This window comes from Anguilla anguilla, chromosome 16, assembly GCF_013347855.1.
Source record: "Anguilla anguilla isolate fAngAng1 chromosome 16, fAngAng1.pri, whole genome shotgun sequence".
Classification (NCBI taxonomy): domain Eukaryota; kingdom Metazoa; phylum Chordata; class Actinopteri; order Anguilliformes; family Anguillidae; genus Anguilla; species Anguilla anguilla.
Genome location: NC_049216.1, coordinates 15,609,236 through 15,626,242, shown reverse-complemented (window position 1 = coordinate 15,626,242; position 17,007 = coordinate 15,609,236). Strand labels below are relative to the sequence as shown.

Genomic DNA, 17,007 nt, shown 5'->3' with positions numbered 1-17,007 from the left:
ATTAAAGATCATACCAAGGTTCACCGCCTTTTCAAAAGCAGTTTCCTCACGTGTATTTCAGGCAGCCACCAACACGAGGCGAGTAAAGCCGTCTTTGTTCAGTTAGATAATTATCGCATTACTCCTCCCCATCGTCTTGAGTATGTAGGTTACACAAGTAAATTTCTGTATAAAAATGATTCTGAGTGATGTTCCCACTGTCATTTGTGTGTATGTCGTCAGCACCGCCATGCTGACGACATATTCCTTCATGTGTCTGTGTTTTAGTGGGTTTTACTGGTGATGTTTTGTAACGTTTTGGCAATCTGTTTATCGGTGAAAGTACTGCAGGAAACCCCCTAGCATGACAGATGCCTCTGACTGCATCACAGAGAACTGCATTCCAGGCAGCTTTCTTTTGCTCACGGAAGTGAGGGACCTTTTTTCTTTTAACCAGTTACTGTGCAACACTCACCTAGACCTCGATGAGCAATAGATTAAAAAAATAAATAAATAAATATATATATATATATATATATAGTCACAGCCACCTCCTGCATGAACCCCATTGCCAATTTGGCAGAGTGTGGACATCCAGGGTTTTCCTCCTAAATGCGTGGTGTTGCCAGTCTGCTGCTTTTCACAACGCAGACTACAGCTAAGCTTGCGTAGGTGGGAGTTGTAGGAAGACCTTCCATATGCAGCTTTAACACAGTCCACAGGTGCCTGATCGCCCCGGGGGTCACGCCGACTCCTGTCTGAACACGCCGTCTCATACCCTGAGCATCGCCCTGTGGAGCTACCGGCCGGTCGCCACTGCCACTGCCATTGACTGACTGACCGTGTTGGTCACAAAGCTACACCCTGAGCCGACCAGAGGAGGCTGTTATCTGTCATGTTAAATATGTTCCATGACAGTGTCACACTATTATACAAAAAAATAACCTAAGAAATTATATGTTAAAAATATCATTACCATGAATATGTAAATCAGCACATAGTTACAACTTGCAGTTCATGTTTTATGTTCTCCCTGGCAGTAGCTGGGAACTTAAGTTTTGATGCCATTAAATTGTGGAAACAAGATGGTGTTACTAATACCGTGGAAACCCTTACTGTACAAATGCTATAGTTTCACATAAACAGTGGCCAACATGACTACTGGCCATTTTCCTGGAAATGGTAGTTTTAAACATGAATTTCATCATTGAATGGCATAAGTAGCGGTCATGTCTAGCATTTCCTCAGTCAAGAACAGTCTGTCTCCAAAAGGGTGTTGTGTAAAATCTTGTGGTCATGCCCTGTTGCGACATTTGGCTAATATTTGGAAAACACCTCTTTTTTCAGTTGCTTCTTCACTTTGCTTGTGTTGGGTCATCTGCGTGACTGTGGTATGGGACAGCCACACTGTCTTTATTAGCGTTATTGTGCAAAATGTGTGCATGCACACAAGGGTGCTTTATGTAGAAGTGCAATCATATCTACAGAGGTACAGGAGGAGTGTGTTATTGAAATACATGAATGGCTTGTGTCCTTTGATACCACATTTGATGAGTCTCAAAGCACCCAAGAGTGGCAACATTAATGAGTTAACAGACATTATTTAAGATATAGTTTATGAGACATGTATGGACATGGCACAACATTTTGGGCTCTGTGCAAAGTCTCTGTGAGCCCCCTCCTCAATGCTAATTTTTTAGTCCTGATATTGTGAGCCCTTCCACCTTGGGGCCCTGGGTAGTCTGTTCCACTGCGCCCCCCCCCCCCCCCCCCCCCCCATCACTGTGACAATCTGTATATAGGCTTAGGTTCATACAATCCTCGAATGAATTTTTTTTGTGTGACTGAGTGACTAAGATATGTTGAAAGGTTGGTAAAATATTTAACACGGTAGAGGAGTGTATGACTTAGTGCTGTCTTAGTACCTTGTTCAACCTGGGTGTGCCTTTCTTACTTGTGCGAGCACATTTTTCTGCATCAACCTGCAAGAGCAGATCATTGTGTTCGAAATGCTTTGTAACCATAATAAATGCAAGATCACACGCATATTCTAAATAAAAGCTCAATTTTCAGTCAAGAGATATGCAATTACTGCTCTTCAGCATTCACTTCTGTGAAATTCTCCTGAGAGCACACCAAATAGTATTTCAGCTCCAACAAAGGAAAGGAAATTTCCCACAGCGCCACACTAGATGATGTCATCTAATGTTGCTTTCTGTGGAAAAAAAGATCCTCTGATACCAACACTTCTGTGAACAATTCTACTGATCCTGGAAGTGGTAAGACACAATTGCAAATTTGCGTCACAGAACATGACTTCCTTCTCTGTTACGGTCAAGAAACAACATTCAGTTTGGTTTAAAACACTTTATCTCCAAAATCTGGGCACATGCAGTGATTCCTGGCTCCGATATATGATTCTATCCAGTAAATGACTGAGCGATTTCGCGGCTGTTCAGCCTGGAGGGGTGCCACTTTTACTGATAAAGCCAAGAGATAGATCTGCCTGCTCATCCTGTTCAACTGGTCAAAACTTTTACATAGCTGCTCATCTGAAGTTCTTTTTGGTAGGGAATTTTCCATCAAATAAACAGAAGAGACTAACAGAAATAAGTCTACAAAGTCGTTGCAAGCAAACAAGTGGTATTGGAATTAGAAATGAAGCCCCATAACTCAATCAATGAGCGAGTACATTTTCTGTGACCACCTACTTATTAAAATGTATTGTCACATATATCCAAGAGGATATACATATACCCCCTGCCCTTCAATAGATGGATTCAGGGGATTCATACTGGGTTTAGGTTTACAGCATGTTAACCAGCAGGTTTTGTACGGGCAGGTTTATAAAAGTATGCAAGGAATATTGCATCCGCCCTTGTTTCTTGTAGTTTGAGAACTGCACACAATACTGTGTGGTGTGACAAATACATTGTGTAATATCAATGTAACTTCCTTATGTTTCCCATCATTCTCTTGGCCTTCTATTCTACTACTGCACAATGCCCAGACCTTGATAGACGATTATCAACTGCGAACAGCTAATATTTTTTACGTTTAGCTATAGTGAATTTCAGTTTACCCACCCACCCAAGTTTTTTCCCACTTCTGCAATCTGTTAATTACAACACACAAATGATTGATAGCAATGTTCCCATTGTTACATGATACATTCTCAGTAGTTATTTCGAAGAAACAGGTGTGGTGTGTGCTCTGTGAACAGTACAGTACCAGGACATTGTTTTTTTTTCTTCTTAGAGTTAAGCATGGATTGTTGACTTGTTATATGTTCTCTACTGTTAAATGGGGGAAGTTTGTGCAATTCATTTCTAAGTGTTTATTGAATTCTCAGTCGCTTAGGCATTTAGCTAAAATTTCAGGATATTTTATACACCCTAGTCTTATGTTCTCCTATGCCCATACGCAGACATGTTCAAGTTGAGTAAAAAATTATTATTATTATTTCAGTTTCACGTTTTCATACTGCCTGTTTTCTTCTCTCAGTTCAAGCTTGTTAATAATTTGATTATAAAGAATCTGCTATCTGCATACATTGTACAACATTTCAGCTTTCAAAATCATGTGGTATTTGAGGACGTGCTTATCCAGGCATTCCTTGAGCAGTAAATTGTGTGTAGGTAAATTCCCCTCCAGGAAATTCAGACCTCACTACATTGGAAGACGCGCAAATTTATCAGCAGTGGGAGGGGAAGTGAAAAACTGTGTACTGATAAATACGCTGATTCGGCTGGTGGATCACATAAACAGTTTACTCTTACAGCATATCTTCTGCTCCAGAGGGTCAAGAGAAAAAACCTTCACAAAGTTATACTCTGGACATTAACTGCAACTTTTAAGATCAGCAATCACTTGAGGTAAATGTATCATTTCTCAGTCCTTTTTTATTTCTCTGTGGAATGAAGGTTTAATGCAGGAAAACAGCAGCTTTTTGTATCCACACATACTCATCTTGTTATGCAGCTCAGTATGTATGAGTGACTATGTGTGTGTGTGTGTCTTCGTGTGTGTGTGTGTGTGTGTGTGTGTGTGTGTGTGTGTGTGTGTGTGTAAAATGCTCAAGCACTGTTTTATTTCCTGCAGATTGAGGTAATACTGTCATGGCTGACAAGCTGGCTTCCACAGAGGAGAACTTGGAGCGGATCCTGGCAGTGGAAAGCTTCTTTGGTTCGTCTGGGAAGCCCCTGAAGAAACCAGGCCGGGTCCTGGTGGGCGAGGGGTGTTTGATGAAGCTCTGCCGGCGTAGCCCCCAGCCCCGGATCTTCTTCCTGTTCAATGACATCCTAGTGTATGGCAGCATTATCGTTAAACACCGCTGGTACGCCAGCCAGCAGGTCATCCAGCTGGAGGACATGAAGGTGGAGGATCTTGAGGACTCCCCAGACATGAAGAACCAGTGGCTCATCCGCACACCCCGCAAGTCCTTCTATGTGTCGGCCGCCTCGCCCGAAGAGAAGCATGCCTGGATCACGCACATTGAGGAGTGTCGGGCCAAGAGGTTGAACGAAACGGGCCAGGCTCCTGGGGAGACCTTCGCCCCCGCCTGGGTCCCTGACAGCGCCACAGACGTCTGCATGCACTGCTGCAGCAAGTTCACAGTCACACAGCGCCGCCACCACTGCAGGCAGTGTGGCTACGTGGTCTGTGACTCCTGCTCCAACTATAGCTTCCTCATCCCCAACATCTCTTGCAAGCCCGTGCGCGTCTGTCTGGTCTGCCACCCGATCCTGCAGGCCAGCGATTTCACCCACAAGCGCGAAGACCTTGACGAGAACAGCTGGTCGGACGAGAGTTCCAGCGATGAAGACAGGCCTGATCTCGACAAGGACCCCTTGCCCCAGCAGTGGGTGGGAGAGGAGAACCACGTTTTACCAGGCTGGTCGTCCTACAGTGATAAATAACCCTGCCAAAAAACATACTTTGAATGTGAATAAAGATAAAGAAGGGCAATGACACTTCACCACTACCTGCCATTGACTACGTTAAGGCTACATTTTTCAAAATAATTTGCCTTGAACTGAAGCTTGGCATGATCTACAAATGAAAAGACATTCTGACCTTTTAAAAATGAAACACTAGGACAAGATGTACTCTACTATTTAAATGTTTTTTACAATGGGAATTTTGTCATTCCATCTCATTATAAAAACCTATAGAATGTGAGATGACTTATTTCTTTAATTCCATTTAATGTCACCTTGTATAACGTTTACCTACAGATTATATTGTAGCAATGCATTTGAGTTGATATTGACCAATGTTCGAAGCTTTCAGCTATTATTCTTTTTTTGTATTGCACATTGTGTTTGTATCAAAGTAGCATTAGACTGCCATGGCGAAGGCACTTCGTTATATTTTATTGTATATAATTTTGATTTGATATTCATACTGACATTGGCCTTCATACTATGTACTTGAAGATGGTTATTCAGTCATGAATGAACACCATAAATGAATAAATGATTCTTAACTGAAATAACAAGAGTAAATGTAATTATATGACCGTTCGTACGATCCATCCATGAGATGGGGTGGTTTGGATTAGAAGTTCCTGTCTTTCTCCAGACTTTGTTCCAGGACTCTACCGTTTCTTAATGTGCTTTTTGCACACTTGAACCTGCCCATTCTGTTCTTGAGCCTAACCAGTGATGAACCCACTGAGGTTCTGAGTAGTCTTCTCTTTATAGTAGCCTTTAATACATCTATGCCTACATCCTGAAGATTGTTCTTGATTTGTTGTCAGATCATCCACTACAGTGGTCTATCTTCCATGGTCTGTCAGGTTGTGGCTATTGCTGAGCTCAGCAGTGCATTTTTGTTTCCTAAAATGTACCAAAAAGTTGATTTTCACACACCCAGTGTCTTAGTTATGATACACCTAGAATCAACTCTTTACCTTTTGTTAGCTTTCTTGTGCATGCACTAATGATGCAAGGACACAGCTGGCCAAGATACAGCTAAGCAGTTAATTTACTTTTTCTCCCGTAAAATGGGGAGACTATGTATAGAGTAGACAGTAATTTCTACATGGATCACCAATGTTCTAGAGTACAAAGCCACAACAAAATTATGTCACTGTCCCAATACTTCTGCATTAAACTGTATGTTTGTGTACATGCACAATGATTCCACAATGTTTTTTGATTTGGCTCTGTACTTCACAATTTTAGATTAGATATCAAACAATTTGCATGTGGTTAAAGTTCAGATTCTAATATTTTATTAAAGGATATTTTTATACATTTTGGTTTCACCATGTAGAAACATCACTTTTTATACATAGCCCCCCTTTAACCACATGTGAATTGTTTGATTGCAATTCAAAACATTGTGCAATACAGAGCCAAAACAAACGAAGAAGTAAAAAAAAAAGAAAAAAAAAAAGATGTCTTTGTCCCAAACATTATGGCATGCTGTTACGACCTGGTCTACGGTCAGACCTTAACAGGGTGAATGATAAGGGAAATGGGTAGGGTAATGTACTGCCAACCGATCAGTAACTCCGGTCCCTATCTGCCTATCCAAATCTAACTGGTTGCTGGCTAGTCTTCAAAAGTTACTGGGCACGGGGCAGCTTTTGAACGCTGAACTTCGGACAGTTAACTGACAGTTGGAAACTAAAAGCCCGAATAGCGTACCCCCTATGGAGCGTTATATCTCCACCCAGAGTAGCTTCAAAAACAATAAAGGAAAAATAACAAAGCAAAATAACAAACTTATGTCCTGATGGAAGGATTTTTAGTCCAACTGGGAACACACTACCTAACCGGAGCACTCTATGGCGAACAGAGGGAAAAACGTGAGTTGTACTTTAGTCAAAAAGGAGCGTACGGTCAAACATGAAATCCAATCAGCAAACTAGGCAAGAATCGGAATCGAATACTACAGCGAATGGTCAGAAACACAAAATCACGGGGCAAACAAACTAGAAGGGCTAAGGCAAGAATCAGAGTCAAAGGAAACAAGTCAATGGTCATACACAAGATCAAATCAGCAAGCAGGCTAGACGGGAATCTGAGTCAAACAAAGATAGGGTCAAATACGCAAAGTCGAACGAAGCAATCACTAAAAACACCACACCAACCACGAGTTTGAAGAGCTAGTCTTCCCTGGTAGGCGCTAAATGGTGGCTTTTTCAAGCCGAGCAACCAGATATGGAAACAACCAATCAGAAGATGACTGGAACGAAGAAACACATGCAAAAGTAACAAATATAAACACAAACTTACGACTGGGGTTGTAACAATACACTATATATATATATATATGTGTGTGTGTGTGTACTAAACTTGTTTTCCTGAAATGAAGACATCTCTTCCAGAATTAAAGTACATTTCTCTCTTGAAGTAAACACTCTATCCATGAGTGCACAGTTACAGTTTTTCTTCTTACTTTTCCTTATTGTGTTTAAAACCTATACTTAGCACTGAGCAGACATACAAGGATGGTGAAATAACCTGCATAACAGCATTCCCCACTGCATTTGTTTGTAACCATGGACTCTTTGTCTTGGAGGTAACGTTTGGCGACTATCCAAAGATCCAAATAGCACTATTACCTGGGTGACTTTATGTAGGCCTATATATATATATATACATATATATATTGTAATGCCATGAGGGGAGCTGTAGCGGAAGGCCGGTATTTTACATTCCGGTGGCTCCACCCCCTTCCAATTGCCAGCTCTGCCCCCTTGTTAAACCCACCTGAAAAGCGTTCTACCTAATCAAGCGCACGATAAGTAAGAGCCCACACAGCTGTGTGGGAGAAAAGACTGTGTGAGTGTTGTGGATATTGTGTTGGAATCTGTGAATAACCTTTTTTCTGTCTGAGTGCCCGATTACATTTTTGTCCCATTTTCTGTGTGAGGAACAGAACCGTGTACCGAACTGTGCTTGTTTTCACCGTTCTTTTTGTCTACAATTTGTCTTGTCGGTAAGCAGCTTAGCTGTCCAACTTTAGACAGGGCCAAAAGACCCGTATAGTTAGGCTCACTTGGAGCTAGCGTTTTTTGTTCGTATCATTTTGCTTGTTTTCCCTGTTTTCAAAATAAAAGTCCCGGTTACGTTGACCGAGACAACCATATCCGTTCTTGTGTTTGTGTTAAATTATTGCACCCATCACCCCTCCCCGGTGGCGCCTCCTACCATTGGGTTACAATATATATATATATATATATATAATAAACGCAAGATACTTGTGCCCTAAAGAAAAGGATAAGCGCTCAATGAAGAAACCCAATGCACACATACACACACTATATTACAAATGCTCTGATCCACATTTATTTTGGCACTGATACCAATAGCAAATTTGTGCCACCGGTGTCAACCACTATTGGTTAACTGTAGTCTTAACGGTTAGCAAATTCAGTCCGAGGCTTTATGGCCTACCTTGTAACGTTAGGCATGCAGCTATTGGAGTCATGAAACAATATTATGTAGGGTTTACAAATGATAGAGAATGCATGTAAATGATAGAGAATGCATTTTAATTATATATATATATATATATATAAAGATTATACAGCTGTAAAAACAAAATGTTTTCATTTTTTGGGCAATTATTAGTAGTTAGAAAACAATGTAGTTTCCATTTAATTCCAGGCAGAACCAAGATGGCGACCACCAAGTTTTCACAACGTACTCCTGCCTGTGTTTTAGTGTTCTGCAAATGGCTACTTAGATCAAATTTTGTAATTGGTAGTAGGTGCACCTAAATGTCCAATTGGGAGAATTATTTATTGTGGGCCTGCAGCATTTGTGATGTAATCGGCAGGAAGAAGAAGGAAAACGCAAATGCAAAATCCCTTAACTTTGGGGCCATATTGTGTGGAGGTGTGAAGTTGTTTGTGAATTCTGTCTGTTTACATGAGGTCAGAACGTACAGAAGTGATGTTTTTAAAAGACTGAGGGCTCTATCTTACACCCGGCGCAAAGCAGCGCAAAGCGGCGCCAAGCGCAAAGCAAGTGTCTTTGCTAGTTTCAGAACGACACAGTTGTCATTTTCCCATCTGAGCGCCCATGGGCGTGTTGGTCTTAAAATGAGGTGTGGTCAGGTGCATTGTTGGCGCATTGCTATCTTGAGGCAGCGGAAAGCGATTGCGCGATTGACCAACAAAAACCTGGTCTTAAGTCAATGGTGCAGTATTTCACTGTTGTTTTAAGGGCGCATTATTAAGATAGTAATATGCGCCTACATAGGCGGGTGCACAATGTGCGATATTAAAAAAAATACATGTCATAATGATTAGTCATAATATTTATCAGAATTACTTGGCAAATCCGCCATTATAATAGCAATCCGCCAAGGTGCAAGCGCACCTGGCTTTTAGAGGGAATGGGAGATGACACTCTGATTGGTTATTTCATGTTGCGCCCAAAACACACCTATGATTAATTAAGAGACTAAGTACAACCCCTTTGAACCATGCACCTTACTTTGCTCTCAGATTATCTGCCATTAAACTAGCAAAAGTGGATTTGCGCCATGCACTTTAGACCGTGCACTTAGATCGTTAAAATATAGCCCTGAGAGTCTGTGGTCATTGTTGGTATTTCTGTAGGAAACGCTAAGAAGTGCCAACCACCCAGTGCTGTATAGGTATGGGGCATGCCACCACAACTACCCGTAACTTGGTTGGAACTTCCATGACTAAATAACAATCTCCAAGTATATCATAATGAAAGTCAAAGTCAGTATGAATAATATTTTTATTGATATAAATATGCAATACTACATACAATATGATTAAGTGATGATAAAACATAATAAAGTGCATATGCCATCGCAGTCCTGTGATACATCGATACAAACATAATGTTGTGTGATACAAATAAAAAATAAAAACGGAAAACATCCAACATTAGTGAATATCAACTCAAATGCATTGCTGCAATATATACTCTGTACTCTGTGGAATAAATAATCTTACATTACATTACAGGCATTTAGCAGACGCTCTTATCCAGAGCGACTTACACAACTTTTTTTACATAGCATTTTACATTGTATCCATTTATACAGCTGGATATATACTGAAGCAATTTCGGTTAAGTACCTTGCTCAAGGGCACAACGGCAGTGTCGTACCCGGGAATCGAACCTGCGACCTTTCGGTTACAAGTCTAGTTCCCTACCCACTGTGCTACACTCCGTCCTACATCCTACATTCCTACATCCTACATTCCTACATCTTAGGTGTTTTTATAATGTGATGGAATAACAAAATTTCCCATGTAAAAAAACGTCTTGTCCTAGTGTTTCTTTTTTTAAAGTTCAGAATGTCTTTTCATTTGTAGATCATGCCCAGCTTCAGTTCAAGGCAGCTCATTTGAAATTATTTGTAAACACTCAATAGCATTTGTTCATAGCCTTAAGGTAGTCAATGACTGGCAGTAGTGAAGTGCCTGTATCTTTATTTGCATTGAAGGTATGATTTTTGGCATGCTTATTTATCACTGTAGGACGACCAGCCTTGTAAAATATTGTTCTCCTGTCCCACCCACTGCTGGGGTAAGGGGTCCTTGTCGAGCTCAGGGCTGTCTTCATCGCTGGAACTCTCGTCCGACCAGCTGTTCCCGTCACTGTCTCCGCGCTTGCGGATGGAATTGCTGGCTTGCAGGATCGGGTGGCAGACCAGACAGACGCGCACAGGCTTGCAAGAGATGTTGGGGATGAGGAAGCGATTGCTGGAGCAGGAGCCGCAGACCACGTAGCCACACTGCCTGCAGTGGTGGCGGCGCTGTCTGACTGTGAACTTGCTGCAGCAGCGCATGCAGATGGCCGAGGCGCTGTCAGGGACCCAGGCAGGGGCGAGGGTCTCCCCAGGAGCCTGGCCCGTTTCGTTCAACCTCTTGGCCCGACACTCCTCAATGTGCGTGATCCAGGCATGCTTCTCTTCGGGCGAGGCGGCCGACACATAGAAGGACTTGCGGGGTGTGCGGATGAGCCACTGGTTCTTCATGTCTGGGGAGTCCTCCAGATCCTCCACCTTAATGTCCTCCAGCTGGATGACCTGCTGGGTGGTGTACCAGCGCCCATTGACGATAATGCTGCCATACACTAGGATGTCATTGAACAGGAAGAAGATCCGGGGCTGGGGGCTACGCCGGCAGAGCTTCATCAAACACCCCTCGCCCACCAGGACCCGGCCTGGTTTCTTCAGGGGCTTCCCAGACGGACCGAAGAAGCTTTCCACTGCCAGGATCCGCTCCAAGTTCTCCTCTGTGGAAGCCAGCTTGTTAGCCATGACAGTATTACCTCAATCTGCAGGGAATAAAACAGTACTTGAGCATTTTACACACACACACACACACACACACACACACACACGAAGACACACACACACACATAGTCACTCATACATACTGAGCTGCATAACAAGATGAGTATGTGTGGATACAAAAAGCTGCTGTTTTCCTGCATTAAACCTTCATTCCACGGAGAGATGATAAATTTTCTAAAAAAAGGACTGAGAAATGATAAATTTACCTCAAGTGATTGCTGATCTTAAAAGTTGCAGTTAATGTCCAGAGTATAACTTTGTGAAGGTTTTTTCTCTTGACCCTCTGGAGCAGAAGATATGCTGTAAGAGTAAACTGTTTATGTGATCCACCAGCCGAATCAGCGTATTTATCAGTACACGGTCTTTCATTTCCCCTCCCACTGCTGATAAATTTGCATGTCTTCCGATATAGTGAGGTCTGAATTTCCAGTAGGTGTGTAGACGTCTACCTAAACATCATTTACAGTTCAGGGAATTTCTGGTTAGACTTGTCTAGCACTTCAAAAAAAGTCGTCCTCAAAAACTTAGAATTTAGAAATAATTAAAATGAGTTGCCTGAACCTGGGTGTGCTCTACAGATGGAAAGATACTCTGAACTTTTGTCTGAAAATTCAACACTAGGACAAGATGCCTTAGTTAATGCACCTGTCTTAACTACTGCTTGTATTTTTCCATAGACTGCGTTGTTGCTGTTCTCATTTGTGTTAGTGTTAATCAGTTTAACATTCAGGGTCCAAGTTGAACTATGCGGTTGTTCCCTGCACTTGGACCGGTACTTCTCTCTAGGGTTTTCGTCATACTTGTTCCTGGTTATGGTTATACACTTTGTTGTACGTCGCTCTGGATATTGACTGACATTGAACGTTTTCAGTTTTTATTCTTTATTGGTATCATGAACACAATATTATGCATGTATCAAAGTAGCAAGAGACTGTGAAGGCATTTTATCATTTTATTTTGCATAATACCATTCAAGGGACATCCAAGAATGTATGTGTCAGGAAAGCTTACACAAACTTTCTGGACCTATTCTGGGAACCAAAAATGATTGGTTTGTTTGCAGTACTATTTAGAAAGCGTGTGCATACACGTGCAGGAGAACAAATCCAACAGTGAATCATGTCACTGGCCCAATACTTCATTTAAATATCCTGAATTATTGTTTTTCTGAAATGGGGATTTTAATTCTGTCTTCCAGAACTAAATTACAAAACACTCTGTTTTTACAGTTACAGTTTTTCTTCTTACTTGTCCTTGTTTTGTTTCAAACCAGTACTTAACAGACACCCAAGGGTGCTGAAATAACCTGCATAACAACATTCCCCACTGTGTTTGTTTTTAACCACAGGCTCTTTAATTCAAATAGCATGATTTTCTGGGTGTTACTTCTAACTTCGGTTGAAAAAACAATTGCATGTTAAAAATTTTGCAACCAAAAACTGTGAGGCAGCATTTTTTATTATACAGGTACAGGTAGTGGTATGGGTGCATGGAGGCCCACTGAAGAAGGGCAGGTAGACCTATGTTTAAAATAAAACAAAAATCTTTTTCACATAAAATTTTCTCTGAAAATATGTAGAATGACCGGTTTTTAGTATCAGGAACTACATGGCTATTTGGTTGTACCGGGAAGTACAATGCAAAAAATTCATAAATGTAGTTTCATAACCAAGAAAAACAGGAAATATATATGGATTTGTGAGATGAACCATCATTTTTGCTCTGTGAACTGGCTGGCAGTTATTATTATTATTATTATTATTATTATTATTATTATTATTATTAATATTATTATTATTATTAATATTATTATTAATAATAATAATAATAATAATAATAATAATAATAATAATAATAATAATAATAATGCTGCTTCAGAGAGACCCACGTAGGACACGTTTACACATCTTCACCACAGGGTGTCTCTGTAGTGCTCAAAGTAAATGCTCAAAGACTTATGATGGGAAATCTTACTGATGGGAATGCCCCAATGAGCCTTTGAAATTTAACCGTAAATGCAGTTACTGGCATTGCCCTTAGGTTCTGTTACGAATGGTCACCATGGTTCATTCATACCAGGGTGTGCCAAGCTCACCCGACAAGATGCCGGTACAGGTTTTTGATTTTGCCCAGCACTGGTTTTAACTCATCAAGGTCTCGACTGAAGACCATGATTAGTGAGTTAATTGAATCAGATGTTGTTTTGCTGGGCTAAGACAAAAACATGCATGCATGTCACCCTTTTAAATGTAGACTAAATTCTGCATTTTATAGACTAAAATCTCCATCTTATCTCATTTAAGCCAGCACTGTAAGACCAGGAACTAATCAACCCCTATGCCATAAAAAAAGCAAAATAGTAAGTATAAGATTATTTTATTCTCTTTTAATCCCTCTAATTTAGACACTGAGAATGCATCTAATAACCTTTATCAGACTCTAAAAGGGTATGCTATGGCCCTCTTTGTTTGTGAAAACATACTACACAAAAATATGAAAATTATCCATGATTACAGCATTATCACCTTATGAGATATGACTTGTATATAGAAAAGAATAGCAGCCAAAAAAAGAAAAAAGTATGAAGTCAGCATTTAAACTTTCCTAAAATATAAATTTTTATATGCTATTTTAAATTAAGGAAATTAATATGGGATAAGTATGTAGTATGCTTAAGGTGACTGATATGATCTTTGATAATTGTGAAACCTTTTCCTCTGTCAGCTATTTCTGTTTGACCCTTGTTAAGGCCCCTGTTTTGTCTGTATCAGTTTACGTACTGTCTAGCTTCTGGTGCCTATCAGTTCTTCTGTAACTGGCCGTACACTCAAAATGTGCGGTTTGGGCAGGGGCGTAAGGTGGGGAGGGGACGGTCAGAGAGCATTTGTTTATCGCAAATTTATATTAAATATAAACTTGGTAAAGGAATTGGATATAGGGGGATGACAAGTCTGCTAAGCAACTGAAAACATTGCGGGGAAATGGCAAACATGTCCTCCAAAGCAGGAAGTGGTGGTGAGAAGAAAACTAAATAAAGAAAGAAAAAATTGAATACCTGTAGGATCTCCAACTACCCCTGGGTGAAGACTGCTGGCCCAGCTACATTTGCTGAATTCTTCACTGCGGGCTCCATCTGCTGGAGAGATCACAACACAGTCACAAAAAACCAGAGCTCATTTTCTGGTGTCACGACCCCACAGGTCTACTATAAATGCTTTATTTCATACTTTCTGGTGATATCTGGGAGTATCTAAGTGTTCACTATGAACTCCCATGTCATGGAGGGATTGAATAATCATTGGCACAGACTGACCACTTAGCCATTCAGTCAAATCAGCACTCTATAGTGGATGAACTGTATATATCAAAGATTATTATTATTATTATTATTATTATTATTATAAACATTATCTCTTTTATATATGAATTTTTTTATGCTTTATGTTTGATAAATGTGTGTATGTAATTTGCGTGTACCGTATCTCAACACAAACCTTTACGGAAGAATATTATGATAACCAAGTTTTACGAATGATAACATGATAAGTATTAGATCAGTTTGAGTGATGGACTGTTTAATTAATTTAGGATAATCAGAAATAAATAAATTATTTATATAAAAACATGGCAAATAGTTTGAAAATCAACATTGCTTTCAAGATGTAAACTGCTTTACTATGATTCTGCCTTGAACGGCAAAGGTTCACCCTCAACTTTAAATTATTTTAAAAATTGGTGTGTCACACCATACATATTCAGCATAGTGACCACTATCCTCACTGTTTCAGTTCATTAACACAGTGTGCATCACATTTCTCATTTAAAACACAGCCCACTCTTCTGCTCTGTCTGAGCAGCACCACGCTGAGAAGTGCTATTGCAGCTGATAACTTAATTAAGTGCTGATAAATCGTCTGCCATACTAATTATTTCACTTTATGCTCTCTGTGAGATTGTGTACCTTCTGCTGCATCTGGAAAACTGGTCACAGACAAACAAGCAAAACCTATTTATGTTGTCTGTGACAGACAGACACACACACACATACACACAATGGTTTGGGGCTTGCTTATGAGTTAGTACATACAATATTATGTGTATTTCAAAGTAACAAGGGACTATGATGGCACGATCATATTGTTTTACATATAGTATTGCATATTTATATGAATAAATATGATATGATTCATACTGACTTTGCTTGACTTTAATTATGATATACTTGAAGATTGGTATTTAGTCATGAAAGAGCATCATGAATGTAATTCTATGACCATCCCTACAATCCATCCATCTAACCATTTTCTAAACCACTTACTCCTAGTCAGGGTCGAAGGGGGGGGGGGCTGAAGACTATTCCAGCCATTGGGTGAAAGGCAGAAATGCATGGACAGGTCTCAGTTTTACAGAAATGGGAAAATCTCTGTCTTCCAGAATTAAAGTACATTTCTCTCTTGTGCATGCAGGTACAGGAGAACAAAGCCAACAGTGAATCATGTCACTGTCCCAATACTTCATTTAAATATCCTGAATTATTGTTTTTCTGAAATGGGGATTTTAATTGTGCCTCTGTTTTTAAGTTCACAGTTACAGTTTTTCATCTTACTTTTCCTTGTTTTGTTTCAAACCTATACTTAGCCGACATCCAAGGGCGGTAAAATAACCTGCGTAACAGCATTCCCCACTGCGTTTGTTTTTAACCACAAGGTCTTTGTCTTGGAGGTAATGTTCAGCGACGAAAGATCAAAATAGTACTATTACATAGGTGACTTGATGTAGGCGTGTATGTATACACATACATATTATGGATGCTCTGATTATGGAGGCACTGATACCAATAGGGAATCCATGCGACCAGTTTCAACGGATACTAATACCCGATCTACTGAGAAACTGTCTGCAACTAGTTCTACAATGTGACTGTGAAGATGCAGATGCTCTCTTGCTGCACTTGTCTAACATTTCAATCTCCTAACTTTGCTTAAAACTTTACTAAAAACCAAAATTTAGCAACAAAAACCTATTATGCGGCATTTTTAATTTCACAGTTACAGGTAGTGGTATGGGTGCATGGTGGCCAGTTGATGTTGAAAGAAGGGCAAGTGGGACTAAGTGTAATATAAAATGGTTTAGGGCTTGCTTCTGAGTTACTACAGATATTTGAAGGACTGTGCAGCATCTCAGTTGAATAAGCAAATGTTCCACATTAATTATCCCTTCTATTTCATGCAAAGTTATATATTCTCAAACACAAAAGCAACTTTCCCTCTTACATCTGCACAAAAAGTATTTCCCATTGTTAAAGGCTGGGGCGACCAGTGTCAAATTACACCTCACCTTGGGGAAGCACTCCAGTATTTGCCTACAGGATTGGTTTCACATATGCTGTATAACTTCAATTCAGCTGTCACTCACACTGAATTAAGAATGGATATGCTGTCAGTCACTCTGAATTAAGAAAGGATATGTGAATGTAGCCTAGGTAAGTACACCTGTATTTTTCACACTCTCTCAGACAGTTCACTTATCAGAAGCAATTGGCCAAGTCACACCAGGTGGTACAACATCAAAAGATTCCTGTCAGATATCAAATTCTCATAGGCTTTATGATCTGATTCAGGTATTCACATTCAGAATTGATGACTCAAAATCAATTCCTCTAAACCGTAATCTCAAAAGAAATGTTATGATGGGTGCAGGATAATTATGTTTAAGACACTGCAA

At 40.2% G+C, this 17,007-nt stretch overlaps 2 protein-coding genes across 2 annotated transcripts; one reads left to right on the top strand and one right to left on the bottom strand.

Annotated features, from left to right (window-relative positions):
- The first annotated feature begins 3,586 nt into the window (after nucleotides 1-3,586).
- On the top strand, nucleotides 3,587-5,473 carry LOC118214953 (pleckstrin homology domain-containing family F member 2-like). Its single transcript, XM_035395264.1, has 2 exons — nucleotides 3,587-3,854; nucleotides 4,081-5,473. Exon 2 carries the CDS (start codon nucleotides 4,098-4,100, stop codon nucleotides 4,896-4,898), a length of 801 nt encoding a protein of 266 aa, XP_035251155.1. The 5' UTR covers nucleotides 3,587-3,854; nucleotides 4,081-4,097; the 3' UTR covers nucleotides 4,899-5,473.
- Nucleotides 5,474-9,692: 4,219 nt separating this feature from the next.
- LOC118215484 (pleckstrin homology domain-containing family F member 2-like) lies at nucleotides 9,693-11,629 on the bottom strand. The gene is made up of 2 exons (XM_035396345.1): nucleotides 11,490-11,629; nucleotides 9,693-11,264 (listed from the first exon to the last, which is right to left on the bottom strand). Exon 2 carries the CDS (start codon nucleotides 11,245-11,247, stop codon nucleotides 10,447-10,449), a length of 801 nt encoding a protein of 266 aa, XP_035252236.1. The 5' UTR covers nucleotides 11,248-11,264; nucleotides 11,490-11,629; the 3' UTR covers nucleotides 9,693-10,446.
- Nucleotides 11,630-17,007: the final 5,378 nt, after the last annotated feature.